This window comes from Amphiura filiformis, chromosome 12 (assembly GCF_039555335.1).
Source record: "Amphiura filiformis chromosome 12, Afil_fr2py, whole genome shotgun sequence".
NCBI lineage: Eukaryota > Metazoa > Echinodermata > Ophiuroidea > Amphilepidida > Amphiuridae > Amphiura > Amphiura filiformis.
This window is the reverse complement of record NC_092639.1, coordinates 10,730,746-10,745,661: the sequence shown is the minus strand read 5'-3', so window position 1 is coordinate 10,745,661 and position 14,916 is coordinate 10,730,746. Positions and strand designations below refer to the sequence as shown.

Sequence of the window (14,916 nt, the reverse complement as noted above, 5' to 3'; positions counted from 1 at the left end):
ATCAGAGGTACTATGGTGGGTAGCAACACCAGGTAGTTTATCAACACACATAGGCCTATCAGAGACTGTACTATGGTGGATAGCTACAGCAGGTATATAGTTTATCAACACCTCATATCAGAGGTACTATGGTGGATAGCTACACTAGGTAGTTTAACAATACCTCGTATCAGAGGTACGATGGTGGATAGCTACACCAAGTAGTTTATCAACACCTCATATCAGAGGTACAATGGTGGATATAGCTACACCAGGTAGTTTATCAACACCTCATAATCAGAAGTACTATGGTGGATATAGCTACACCAGGTAGTTTCTCAACACCTCATAATCAGAAGTACTATGGTGGATAGCTACACCAGGTATAACACCTCATAATCAGAAGTAGGCTACTATGGTGGATAGCTACACCAAGTAGTTTATCAACACCTCATATCAGAGGTAGGGCCTACTATGGTGGATAGCTACGTCAGGTAGTTTATCAACACCTCATATCAGAGGTAGGCCTACTATGGTGGGTAGCTACGTCAGGTATTTATCAACACCCACATCAGAGGTAGGCTAGGCCTACAGGGGGATATCTACTGAATATTCACCACCTGATCAGAGCCTGAGATAGCTAGCTACACTACAATAGTTTATCCACACGTCACGGCCTTTGCATATATCAAAGGTAGCCTACCGTATGGTAGGCCTAGTTTATCAACACTCATATCAGAGCACTATGGCGGATAGTAGGCCCCCTAGCATAATTTTGGTAAAGGGCCGGACATTAGCTCTGCGACATGTCAAGCACGTCGCTTTCCTATGTAAATCAGCTGTGCGTTCCCTCCTCCGCTGATTTGTCTACCTTGATCCTGGGCTTGTGTTGACTAAATAGCCTATACAGTTTCACACCTGAAATTAGCAGATTTAAAATGTTTTAGGCCTAATCATAAATCTTGACTTGAAAAATCAAGTTCCGCTGCGTTTTCAATTATTTTAAATATTATTTTACTCACTACAGGCCCATTTGCTTATTAACATCCCCCAAAACTAATACTTTCACAAATAGAATCCCTCCGGAAATTCCCCCGCAGGTTTAGCAACCTTGTTCTTTCATTGTTGGGGTCCCATACTTTTTTGTTTTAAAGGTCAGGTCTATTGCAAAAACAAGTTTATCTCTATTGCGTATTTCTCCTGAAAAAAGAGAAATTGTGTGGGTAACGTTCGGGCTCGTACGTGTTCTTCCCCCGTTTAAAGCGAAATTAATTTTCAAGGCTATGACGTAAGTAAATGAAGCGGACACTATATCATGCTCTCATTTACTTGTGTGACAAGTTTGACATTAGCAACAATGAGTTGTAGGCCTACTATTATTTACCATAACAATGCTGCATAACAATATGCAGACTACTGTTCTCATTTGGGAAACAAAGCTCACAAGTATTGTTACTTATGCGTTTGCTTTGTAATATTTCATCCAACTGAAACTATAATAACTATAGCATTGCAATATCGCACAGAGAAATGAGGTACATGAGTTTGTGGACTTAACACGGTTTATATTTATTTTTTTAGTCCTAATATTTCTCATGATATTGATATACATATGAATTGTAATATCACAATTTACTAATATATAAAAATAGAAGCGGCTGGTTTTATCCATGTTTAAAAACCATTAAATTTGTAATACTTAATTTAGAGTTTTTTCTGTGAACAACAACAGTATACGTTCTGTGCATTGTGAATGTTTATAATCCTCAAGTTCGCGCAAAGCAGACTTTTGTACAGTCATTTCATGACGTCAACTTTTTTCTAGGTCAAATCTGTCTCGTTTGAAGGAATGGTTTTTGCGGAATGGCGGAATATTAATTTTAAACGTCTTATTTTCTCAAAAAAGGAGTCATTTTCATTGTCCTCATAATATTAGCTTACCAATGCAATGATATGATGTTGTTTTTGCAATGGACCTGCCCTTTAAAAATACCTGTTTTCCCGGGTTTGTTTATATTATGTTATTTCCTACAGGCTGTCTATAGCACAAAATTCACGTGCCAGGTACACACATCAAGGAGAGAATAGCACGTAAATGTGAGTTTTGAAAATATTCATATATTTGTACATTAAGTTTACTCTGCCAATTATTGTCACTTTTTTTTATAATATAATCATGATTTATGTATTTTAATAGTATTTTAGAATTTCACTAAAAGTAACATTTAAGCTTATCAGACAATCAGCAAGCTTAATCAGATTATGAGTAGGCCTAGTATATGGCCTATTATTTTCAGGGACCACATGAAAAATTTAAATGCATGATATGTTCCCGGGGATATGTTATTTATTTTAGCATATTTGTACAGTACAACATAGGATTAAAATATTGTTTGAAACATCAAATTTGCAGGGCTGTCAACTTTTGGAATTGCTTGGCGTGAGACAGAGGCGAGGCGAGATGGCCGAGCAGTTAGGGGCTGGCATTTTCTTGGAAGGGGGGTCCCAAATATGTCAGTGACCGGAGTCAATTTTTTATGACCCCCCTATCGCGGTCAAAAAATTTTTACGACCCCCCCCTATCGCGGGTCGAAAAATTTTATGACCCCCCTTCCAACTACACAGACTCAAGAAAAATTATTCATTGCGGAACTAAGGTGCGGGGCGTCAAAACTTAAAAGTGAAGAAAGTGTGTGGAGCGCGTTAAATTTTTTATTGTAGGCCTAAGTGTAAAGAAAGGCGTGCGGGCGTGTAAAAATTTTGCATAGATTATACGCATTTACATTTCGACTTGAAGTTAAAGAATGTGCAAGCATAGCTCTCAAAAATTTTACAAGTCACCAGCCCTTAATAATTAAGGGTTAGAAACAACAATTATTTTGACGAGGCGTGAGATTTTAAGCATTTTCCAGCTTTTTGCGTGAGATTTACTACCTAGGCGTGAGATTACTACCTTGCCGTGAGAAAGTGACCCAATGCGTGAGACTCAGTGTTCTTAATTAACCGGTTAATTATAAACGGCGGTTAATTAACCGGTTAATTAACGTTAATTAACCGGTTAGATTGGTTAATTATGGTTGGAAGATATAATAAATCCGAGCTCGGAATTCAATATGCCATCATACTGAAGAACATTGGGCAAGTATTTAACATGCAGATGAAGTGTTCTTGTCCACCTTTAACTTTAAAACATTCCAATTTAGAATTTTAAAATTAACAAATTCTTTTCATATAAACTTATAATGTCAATTCAACCTGTTTAAAAATTTACACTCATTGACACAGTAAGTCTGTGAATACATTTTTAATTTTATCAACTTCTTATTGATTGAAGCAATCCTGGGCAAAAATGGTATAATCTGCTCACTCTGCTGTGGATTTTTGGGTACTTGTACAACAGGTGGTGGTGGTGGGGGGGGCAGTGTCCGATTTACAAATTTTATCCTACCTGCACTGGTGCATGTAGCCCAAAATTTCTACATGCACAGCAAAAAGTGTGCATGCACCAAAATTAAAGCAAACATAAAATCACATTGAATCACGATCATTGTCAGTTAAGCTTGTAATAATATTCCCGGCTCCACTGTCATTGTCATTTTTATGCCGATCACTCGCCGATTTCTTAGCCAAAACACTGGATGCTGTGGCTTCATCTGTTCTAGAACTAGTCGCCGACGAGGTGCACGATTTCCAGAATGATGCAAGTGTTTTTTGAGCTATTTCCTTTTTTGCTGGACATTATTATGATTATTTTCCGTACGTAAACAAATATTTCCCACGGTTTAAATTCGGTTCTTTTTTTCAATGAAATGAAAATGACAGCTTCTACATGTGCGGGAATTGGTGGATGACGTCACATTACGCTAGCCCCTCTAAGGGAAGTCATAGTCTCGGACCAGACTGTATGTGGCTATCTCGAATGTTCGTTAGGATCGACAAGTATCAGACCGGCGCAAACTGGCTGTGTAGGAGACTAGGGAAGTCAATGAAAAAAAGTGACAGTTCTCACGTGATAAGGGTATCGGGAATTTGCAATTGCGCGATTTCCGCCAGATTAATTTGTTTAGCAAAGATATAATAAATTTGAATTTCGTTCTGGTATAGGCCTACTGTGGATTACAATGCATTGTCTATAGCGTAGTGTAATACACATATGTCATAAAAGAGGATGGATGCTATTATCACAAAATACTCCTTTATATTTTTCAATACAAAAGAGGGTAAAACCCGGGGGGGGGGGGTACTCAAAAAATTTTTTGGTAGGGGTGTGCCTCCGAAGATTTTGAAGTAGGACCCATGTCTATACCACTTCAAACCTGATTTTTACTACCGATGCATAATTGCATATACCAAAATAGAATAGACACCCATGACTATACCAGTTGAAAAGACAAAAATACCACCCATTGATATACCAACCCCATATGACCCATCCATATACCACTATCATGACTATACCCCGGACTATACGTTTAGAATACCGTAAAAAAAATTCAGATCATATTTTTTATTTCTTGTTTACTGTATTTTGTATTTTTTTATTTTAATTTATCATGGGTCTATCATTTATTAATTATTATTATTTTGTTTGTTAGGCGTTAATTATGTGTACCCGGGGTGGTGAATTATAGGGGGGGCAAAGATTTTTTGGCAGGCCAAAAGGGGGGGGGGCGATTTTTGACAAAAACATTTTGAGAATTCACCACCCCTTATTTTGTAATTTTTACAAATCCAAAATATATTTATTGTTGTTTTGTTTTCTCAGTTTCCAAATTTATGTTCGTTTGTCTTGTAGGGGCCAATATCTTGCCTAGTTTGTAAGTATTGTGTAGGGAAAGATGATTCTTGCACTTATTTCAATTTTCAACATACAAAAATCACGAAAACAGTGGCGCAGCCAGTGTTCGACCCCCGCTCATCATGCCCTTTGGTTCATGCAAGGCAGTCGATTGACGGAAGATGTCTTGTGAAAAAAAATTGGATGAGCAATCATAATATTTGTACCCTGCATGGTGAAAGAAGAACGAAAAAAAAAAAATTTGAACATGAATTTTTATTTATATTTTTTTGTACGGTACCTTTTTTTTTTCTACTCATCTTAATACTAATTAGGCCAAAAAAAAAATATTGTTGTGTTGCCCTCAAGTGGAAAAATGGGAAAGTTGGGTCGGGCGGTCGGATTTTTTTATTTTTTTTTTTTTTTTTGTTTTTATAAAATTCCCTCAAATATTAAATAATGCTTCTTCAATTAGGGGACATTTGTCAATTTTGACTTCTGGATACCTGTTAGACATCAATTAAAGACTAGTCTTTCAATATCATATTAATTTTAAGTGAAAAACATTGATTTTTTGAACAAATCTGTAAAAATCATCATTCCAAAAAAAAAAAAAAAAAAATTGCGACCCTGATTTTTCAGGATTTAGGACCGGACGGTTGAGGGCAACACAACAATTTTTTTTTTTTTGCCTTACTGGCGTGTCCGTCCGTCCTCTGTCCATGGCGCTATCGCGTGCTGGCGTCCCTTGAGTTTAGCGTTCACGCGGTGCACTATCGCGTGCTCGCGCTGCACTATCATCGCGTGCTTTCGCGGTGCGCTATCGCGAGTATCAGCGGGAGTGTGCGCGGAGTACAGTCCAGCGCATCGGAAAAGCATTACAGTGTGACTAACAGGTGCATCTCATCGGACCAATAATTATAGGCCTTATTTTCAACACATATTTCAATATTAAGATACCGAACACGTGCACACACCAAACACGTGCATGTAGGCCTATTTTTATGAGAACATGACTATTTCGGAAGGCCTATGAACCGTTTTTGCGTTCACGTTTCTCGCGATTGATTTCATTACTTTAGTAACGGCCTATATCCACGTCCAAATACTAATTTCGGTTTCTCTAAATGTGGTAACAGGGCAGGGCTTGGAAGAGGCGAATGATTGGTTTCCAGATTATGGGTAGGCCTACCGAAGTAAGCATCACACCTTTAAAACAAACAGAGTTGATTAAGTTGTGTCTTGGGTCTTGATCATTGAGAGACGCATTTCTTAGTAGTTTAAAAAGTCAGGGCAGGTATATGGGTAACGAGTTTGGGTAATTAGAAATAGGCCTATCACGAGAAGCGCCCGACCCGAGAACTGCGAAATCTAGTGGTTTATATTCATGCATATACTACACCGGAAGAGTGTCGCCATCTGTTTGCAATGACAACTCAACGTTTGCTAATTATCGGACTATCAATTGATTTGCCCAGCTCTGAATTTATGGTTCTGATTTGCCTTATTTGGATAGCGATGTACCTTATTTGGACACGATCAGACAATTTATTTTCGTGAAATTTATGCAAGTGAGTTTAAAGATTTTCGACCCATTAATATACCAAAATCTGATTTAGACCCCATTTGAATACCAATTTCAAACTACTACCCATTCAGTATACCACAAAAGCGGAAAAAATAAGGGTCATTGATGATATACCAAGCGGACGAAAATCGACCCATGTTTGCGGCACGTCCCGTATGGCCATTTGTACTGAGTACCCCCCACCCCCCCCCCCACCCCGGGGTAAGACAAAGGTTAAATTTTGGCCAAACTAAAATGGCTATACATCATACATGAATCAATTATTTATATAACAAATTTGGTTGTTTATGAAGACTGAAATGTCTTGAGGAGATCATGGAGATGTACATTCAGTTCGGATTTCTGCTTGTCGAAATATGCTTGAACCGTTATGTTGTTGTCATGTAAATAAGAAGTAAACAACTTTGCATGTTTTTTCTTATTTGTGTTTAACTTGAAGTTTAGGACTATTTTCATATTAGTTGTATCACTATCAGGGCTGTGAACTTGAACTTTTTGGAATTGCTTGGCGTGAGACACCAGATCCACGGATGTATTAGAAAAAGGGAGGAGAAGGGGTGTGTGTGTGGGGAGGTTAGGGGAGGAAGAGAGGGGGAGAAAAAAGGAGTGGAGGGAGGAGTGTGTAGGGGAGAGGTGAGTGGTGAGGAGAGGAGAAGGAAGAGACAAAGGAAGATGAGAAGAAAAGAAGAGGAGGGTAATAGAGGTAGCCTAGGGGTTAGGTAGAGGTTGTGCTTTCTGGGGACAAGAAACAAATTTATAATCAAATCATATCAAACAAACCAACATTTTTATGATGCTTAATGGTTCAGACTTACACATGTACACTAGCTGGTCACTACATGTGTGATGGATATTCGGTTTCAATATGCTTGTGTACTTCCAACATCATGAACATTTTGAAACAGAAAAGGTGTTATGTTTGTAGGCAACTTTCTTCTTTTCATTTATCCGGGACTATCCCTGATTTTTTATTTCAAAGAGAAACTAAATTTGTATGGGAATCACTTGAAGTTCATAAAAACATTGATGTTACAAAATGAGGTATAAGGTCATTTGAGGTAAACTTGAAATAGGCTTCACTGTTTGAAATAAATTGACATGTTAAGATTCTTTGTTAAAGCCATATTATAACATTTCCATATGAAATAGAATTGTATTTTTCTGTTTAATGTTTATAGTTTCCACTGTCAGATATGGCCTCTGGCTCTTTTAATTTGGGCCCAAACAGATGAGGCAATACAAAGAAAATGCCTATTTAATACCATGCAGCGCATATGTTGCCAATGCGAGCCACTCATTGGAATGCGAGTCGTGTCGGCTCTTTTGATATGTCACGACTGCCTGCACGCCATGTACGTATATCGTGTACGTGTTCGTCTAATATATCCATCGTAATAATAAAATGATGGTTCCTGCGGTTTATTCAAAATCTTAAATTTCGACAAAACTACAGCAACTAAAGTCTTGATTTTTGCAAGGTATGTTAGTTTACTAAAACATGTGTTATTGTATGTTGATCGATGCCTTTAGACTCCATAATTTCCTTCAGGGGTGCAAATTGTGATTTCTTCCTCAGGAGCAAGATTTTTAGGCTCAAGATTTCCTCAATCATACCATGCTTAAAATAGCTTTATTCTGCACTTCAAAAGATGAGAATGTTATACATAGCGTGTATTTTAGAGCGACTCTACGCTAAGTGTTCGAGCTTGATAAAGGTCTATGAGGACAAATGGTATTTTACACTAGTTTGGGGTCAATTTTGGTGGGACAGAGGCTCCTTTCCCCTTTTATTTTCCTTTACCCACCCACCATTTCCTCTTTCATTTTTGTCAGGGAGCACAACTTGTTCAGTGCTTTATGGTTCTTCTTTTTAAATTTCCTCAATATTTTCCAGTTTGTCCTCTTCTCAGTGGCATAGTTAGTACACTGAATTCCTTCATGACTTTTGTTCCTCATTGCTGCCTCTCTATAAATTTCCTCAGATATATGATTGCCGCCTCTCTGTAAATTTCCTCAAATATGTGCCCTGTTTCCACCTGCCTTCGTCCAACTTCTTTTTGTCCTGTTAAATTACATTGAATACCTCCTATGGTGATGAATTGTAAATTTCCTCATATCCCATTTCCATATTCTAACACCAACACCTTCCTCATTTTTGCTCTTATTTCTTGAACAATAATGTGAATCCTCCAAATTTTGCACAACCATTCTCTTCTATTCAGTACCTTCACTGCCTCACAGCCCTCCCCTATTATCTTGTACCTCACTCCTCTTTTTTTTCTTTCCTCTTTTCCCCCTTCCTCACCCCTTCTTTTCTTTTCTTCTCTCTCCCTCCTTTTTCCTCTCTTTCTTTTTTCTTCCCATGGCATTATTTCCTCAATTTTGACTTTCATTTCCTAGGAGCGGTGCTCCCCGCTCCCGCACAATTTGCATCCCTGATTTCCTTAATTGTACATTTTTTTTGTTTTATGTATTTTTGTTCCCCAATCTATTACACAGATATATAGCAAATCAAAGCTGCAGCTGTTAAAGAAAGCATCATGGATGACTTAACGTATGAAGAGTATATTAAAATGGAACCCTTTGCAGTACATATGCAGCATTTAGAAAATGAATACCAGTATGAGACTGAGAGATCGGACCTAGCATACCCTTTTCGAGCAGCACTTGGGGGTATTGAATTTACTTGTAGTCTTGTGCAAAACTTGAAACGTCTTCAGTCAGACGCAGCCTTCAGTGATGTTACTATCAAAGTAGATGGAAAGGTGTTCAACGGTCATCGGTGTGTTCTTGCAGCTGCCAGCCGCTACTTTGAGACCATGTTCTCCTCAGGATTTCAGGAGAGCAACGCAAAGGAAATTGAACTGAAAGATATGGATGGAGCCGTCTTTGAGATCATTTTCAACTTTATGTATTCTGGAAGAATGGATCTTTTTACCGAGTCAAATAGAGCAATTCCTGCACTCAACGCAGCAGCATATCTTGGGCTCCGCAATGCAGAAAAGCTTTTCACTGATTATTTCGCTGGAGCTCTTGACCTAGATCTGTTGTTTTATAGTGATATCCTTCCTATTTGGCATGCTGCGGAAAACCATGGCATGCATGAGCTCTCTGCCACATTGTATCCGCAGTTGCTTCGTCACTTTAAGTATGCTGTAAAGACAAATGATTTTGTGGAGAAAGCACCATTTAAATTGATAGATGAATATCTGGAACGTGAGAACGCATTTGTAAGCTACGGTGCCGATCAGAATGATGAACAGGTAGGTAGCTAGGCCTATGTATGCCATTAAGCAATAATGTGTGATTTGCATAAAGAATTAGATTCTTATTTAAATGTTTGTTTTCACTGATCACATTATCCCCTTTTAATTTCGTGCCAAACAAATGAGGTATAATGAAGAAAATTGCGAATTCATTCCAACGCCTACAATGCGTGTACTACGCTCGCCGATCGTATTACATGTAACTGCACGGAGCATCGCGCTCGACGTGTGTTCATACAAGCTGACATCCACGGTACATGTTAGCAAGTACTCGATCGTTGAACTCTGAATAAAACCAGGTCGACCCGGTTTTAATACAAAAAGTTAAATTTTACTGTTATTAAAGCACTTCAGGCTTAGTCTTTTATGTGGTATTTTAGTATAGCACTGGGCATTATAATTATGCAAAAAGTAGAAATCCGAGTAAAATTTAGGCGTCGCTGTGAAGCAAATCACACATTATGGCTTTAAGTTCAGTTTGTGATTTCCACCTCGTATAAGGGTGGTGCAATAATGTGTACATACCCAGGGGTGGTGAATTATAGGGGGGGCAGGCCAAAAGGAGGGGGGAGGTTGAAAGGGGGGACAATTAAGCCATTATTGGTAGGTCGAGCGGGGCAAGCAATTTTGGCAAAGATGTTTTGGGTACGGTATCTATTAAGCCCTTCAAATATGTACAATTTCCTGCTCGCTACGCTTGAATTATATGATCAGACAATTTAAGTTTTAAATTTGGGGTCCCAAAAAATCTTGCAAGGGGGTGGGGCAAAGATTTTTTGGCACGTCAAAAGTGGGGGCAGAGGTTTTTTTAGCATTTCGAAAGAGGGTTATTTTTGGCACGTACAGCCAAAGGGGGGCAAGCAATTTTTGGCAGACCATAAACACATAATCTGACATTGCACCACCCCTAATCCAAATTGATTATTGTGTGCATTTTTAGGGTACTAAGATTCTTGATCCCTATCAGTTTACATTTTACAATGCGATCTTTAAGAGGGCAGCAAGCTAGCGTGCGCTTTTTAACCTGACGTTTATCTAATCAGATGTCATATATAGCCTTCATATATTACACCAAGTGATGTCAGTCACCTATCAGAAAATTTGTTTTAAAAAATCATGGAATTTTTCTATGAATATAATGAATAATTTGAATCTCTGAAGAGGTTGAATTACATTTGTGTGTATGTTTTGTGTGTGTTTCACTTTATTTGAAACAGTCGTTATAAAATATTCTTTTCCTCCGTATAAAGCTTTTCAGGCGCATTATCCAGTGGCTGAAGCATGACTGGGAGAACCGCAAAGGCGATGCATACAAACTCCTGCAAAGGTTTCGTCTTGGATTGCTACCAAAAGACAAAGTGCAGGAATTGATGGATGACCAGATCCTGGAGATTCCAGAATGCAAGGAGATGATGGATGACCTGATGGAGAAGTGGGCAGAGATTGAAGGTGTTGATGATCCTTTGAAGTTGCCAGAGTCTTTCTTGCCAAGGGGAATGATGAGGGTAAGCTTCAGACCTAGACCCGGGCACTCAACTTTGGTATGTGCCTGTCAATAGGCCCCTCTTTTGAAGTCGACAATACCCGATGACCCAAACTTTCAAATTTTTCTCAATTTTTTCAAAATTATGCTGAAACTTTCAAAATTGTGCTCCATTTTTTCAAAATTTTCTACCCGATGACCCTCATTTTTCAAAATATTATACCCAATGACCCCCTCTTTTATTTTGTTTGTACCAATGACCCCTTTTTAAAATTAACGCTTTGTACCCGATAGGCCCCTACTTCGCGACGCCGGTAGGCACATACCCGTCACTTCTAAAGTTTAGTGCCCCCCCCGGACCTAGACACAAACTTCTGTGTTGAACGTAGGCTGAATGTTCAATTCTTTGATGGTTGAGCTCATTTTGTGTTCGATATATTGTTTAATGAACTGTCATGAAATTATGTTTGACAAGGGATGTCACTACGCCAGTCGGCCAGTGCACTCATGCTAACGACCGCCCCCCTAGCCCATGCATGGTTCAATATCAAAATGGCTTCTTTCAAGGACTGAACCATTCCATTTCATCAGGGCTGGAAGAGCTGAGAGAATCTGGTTAAATTCTCTCAAAAGAATTTTTGATGCTCATCCATTTGCAGTATCAGTATCACATATCTTTACGAGAATCAATTTGGATTCTAACAAACCTACGTAGTAGAACCTTTGTGAGAATCAACTCTGTATGAATTTCTAGTCCTGCCTTTTTCTTGTGATTCATTTCAAAATTTGAAAATTTAATTTACATGAATAAAACCTGTTGTTGATTTATTTCTCTTTTAATGTTACCAGACCCTCATTGCATTTGGAGGAAAACGAGAGATAATGGATGATGAAGATGAATCAGATGAAAGCTCAGATGAGAAAGAGAAAGAGTTGTTTGGCCATTACTATGACAAGACAAACGGAGCTTGGTCTAGGCTACTCAACCCTAAGTTGCCATACAAATCCTGTTGGGAGCTGGAATATCCATCTATGGTGGTAATCAACAGAGATATATATCTTGCTGGTGGTCGTCAAGGTGAGTTTAATTAACCCTAACGCCCCAGTTGCCTTTTGGCGAGGGAGAAGGAAAGAAGAATAGAAAACCTTTTTTTTTAGGTGCGGTTTTGAGCCCCCGACCCCTCGGGTGCCACGCCCATGCACATGCCTACCTTTGCCACTGGGGTGTAGCTTGCGTGGCCAACAAAACCCGGAACAAGTTATAGGCCTTTAAAGATGACATATTCAAATAAAAAATTTAAAAAAAAAATGAAATTTTAGAATTCCTAATTTCATGGTATTTGACTGTAGGACTAAGTGGACTTTGAAATCCTTGAAAGTACTTCTTAAAAAGAGGTTTATTTAATCAATAAATAACAGTTGAACTGTGATAACCCCTATTCAACAGTGGCATAGATTTCTTTTTGACATTGGGGGGGATGAAGTTGGAAAAAAATCTTGAAGTATAGTCAATCCAGCACCCTTTGGCGACAAAATTAGTTTTTGATATAAATGCGCGCGAAGCGTGAAAAATTATTGCTATTTCGAAGCTAAACTGATGAAATATGGTGTAAAAGTAGATTAAATGCTTGCATGCCTTGCGTAAATTTACACTTTTGGGGCTAAAATGTGCAAATATGAGGTTAATTTGGTCAGAAACCCATTATCAGGTGTCAACATTGGGGGGGGGGATGATTTGTATGGACCATCCCCCTGGCAAAATATTGGGGGGGGGGGATAAATCCCCCCATCCCCCCCGGGATCTACGCCTATGCTATTCAATCCTGTGTAATGCAGGAAACTAAAAATATCAAGGTATAATTTACAAAATTGTCCATCTTGAAAAGTATTGATTCTATTTATTTAATTTTTGTATCATTTTAAAGCTTATTGTCTAGTGCAGGCTTCCTCAAATAGATTTGTTGAAGCGCCACATGAAATAAAAGAAAACTGCAAAGCGCCACTCAATAGCTGCGAAGTCGGGGGTCAGAGGCAGTACTTGCAAATGGCGCCATTTGGTGCAACATTTTGTACTATTTTAGTCTGTCTTTACAAGGATAACATAGGAATTGCATTGTTTAATGTTGAAATATAGAATATTGGAGATATTCCTGCAAAGTTTGATCAAAGGGTTTTATTTTTTAATTTATTTAAAAAAAAATCTAAACGGCGCCGCGCGCCACTCGGGAAGCCACGGCGCGCCACATGTGGCGTGCGTGCCGCTATTTGCAGACCCCTGGTCTAGTGCTTACATTCTTATTAAAATCATGAAATGTCAAAACTGCGACTTGTTCCTGGTTTTGTCAGAACTGGTCACATTTTTATCCTGTAGTAAATTTTGAAATAAGAAATATGAGTTTACATTTAAGCACCAGGGTTAAAGCCCCTGCTATGAAGTCTGGACCATCTAAGTCACCGTTAGACTATGCTAACATCAATGACGGTTTGATCTCAAAGCCAGTTGATACCATCCCTGGACGGACCAAACCTGATGCAGATAAGGATGGTCAAGACAAATTTGTACAAAGGAAAAAACCATTTACCATCAGCACTTTCAACATCAGAACTCTCAGCCAAAAAAGAAGAACTTGCTCATGAAGCCGCACATTATGGCATTGACATCATATGTCTGCAGGAACACCGGATTTGTCACAATGACTCCCTCTTGCAGGAAGATCTGAATGGATACAGATTAGTCACCTCTTCAGCATGGAAGAACCAAAGGAATGCTGCCACTGGTGGAGTAGGCTTCTTAATCTCACCAAGAGCCATCAATTCCTGCATGTCCATTATTAGTCATAATGACGGATTATGGAAATTTCTCTGCTGGGCAATCCAACATCCACAGTTCTCTGCTGCTACAGTCCACATAACGAACAACCTGAAGAAGCTGTTATCTCCTTCTACCAAGAACTCTCTTCTACAGTTAATGCCATCCCAGCTCATAACTTACTTATAATTGGAGGAGACTTTAATGCTCAGCTTGGGCCATTGGATGCTCTCTTCACACCTGCTACAGAAACCAATAGAAATGGCAACCACATGAAAGACTTCCTGCAGGAACATAACCTCATAGCCACAAACACAAGGTTTCAAAACCGCATCAACAGATTATGGACACATAGGCGTCCTAATGGCCAACTAGTTCAACTAGACTTTGTCCTGGTAAGAAAGAAGTGGATCAACTCAATCAAGAATTCACGTGCATACAGCTCCTTCGAGGGTGTGAACTCGGACCATAGGATTGTTTCATGCAAATGTCAAATCAGCTACCGAAATGCAGAACTTCCATGAAAGACCCAATGAAACGTATTGACTGGAAGAAGGTTACCAGAGACACCATCCTGGGTGAGCAGTTTGTGGTAGCAGTCTATAACCGCTTCAGTTCTCTACACGATGAGCTACAAGAACCCAATATTAGCACCACTTATGATACCTTAGTTGCGGCTAATGAGGAAGTTGCACTGGAGATGCTCCCTAAAAAATCAAAGCAGTCCTACAACATTGCTGCATCAGACAAAGTCACTGAGGCAAGAGATGTCTTAAAGAGTGCATCTATGAATCACAATACTAGATCCACCCGAGCATCACAAAAGCTCCTCGAATCGGCCAAAGTTACTCTTGATAAAGCCTACACAGAAACTCTGGAGTCCTCTATTCAAAAGAAGACAGGGAACTTGACAACCTCCATCATGAATATAAACATGCAGCTTCTTGGGAACTCCTCCGGGAGATAACTGACACCAAATCTGCTCCTGTGGTTAGAGTGAAAGGCAATACATCT

The 14,916-nt window shown here is 39.0% G+C and overlaps 1 protein-coding gene across 1 annotated transcript in view; it reads left to right on the top strand.

Annotated features, from left to right (window-relative positions):
• Window positions 1-8,868: 8,868 nt before the first annotated feature.
• The window catches only part of LOC140165778 (kelch-like protein 30), a 10,977-nt gene continuing 4,929 nt past the window's right edge, over window positions 8,869-14,916 (top strand). The window contains exons 1-3 of the mRNA XM_072189102.1: window positions 8,869-9,607; window positions 10,861-11,115; window positions 11,943-12,171. Of these exons, the coding sequence (XP_072045203.1) occupies window positions 8,885-9,607; window positions 10,861-11,115; window positions 11,943-12,171 (1,207 nt within the window). The 5' untranslated portion in view covers window positions 8,869-8,884. The remainder of the gene's footprint in view (window positions 9,608-10,860; window positions 11,116-11,942; window positions 12,172-14,916) is intronic.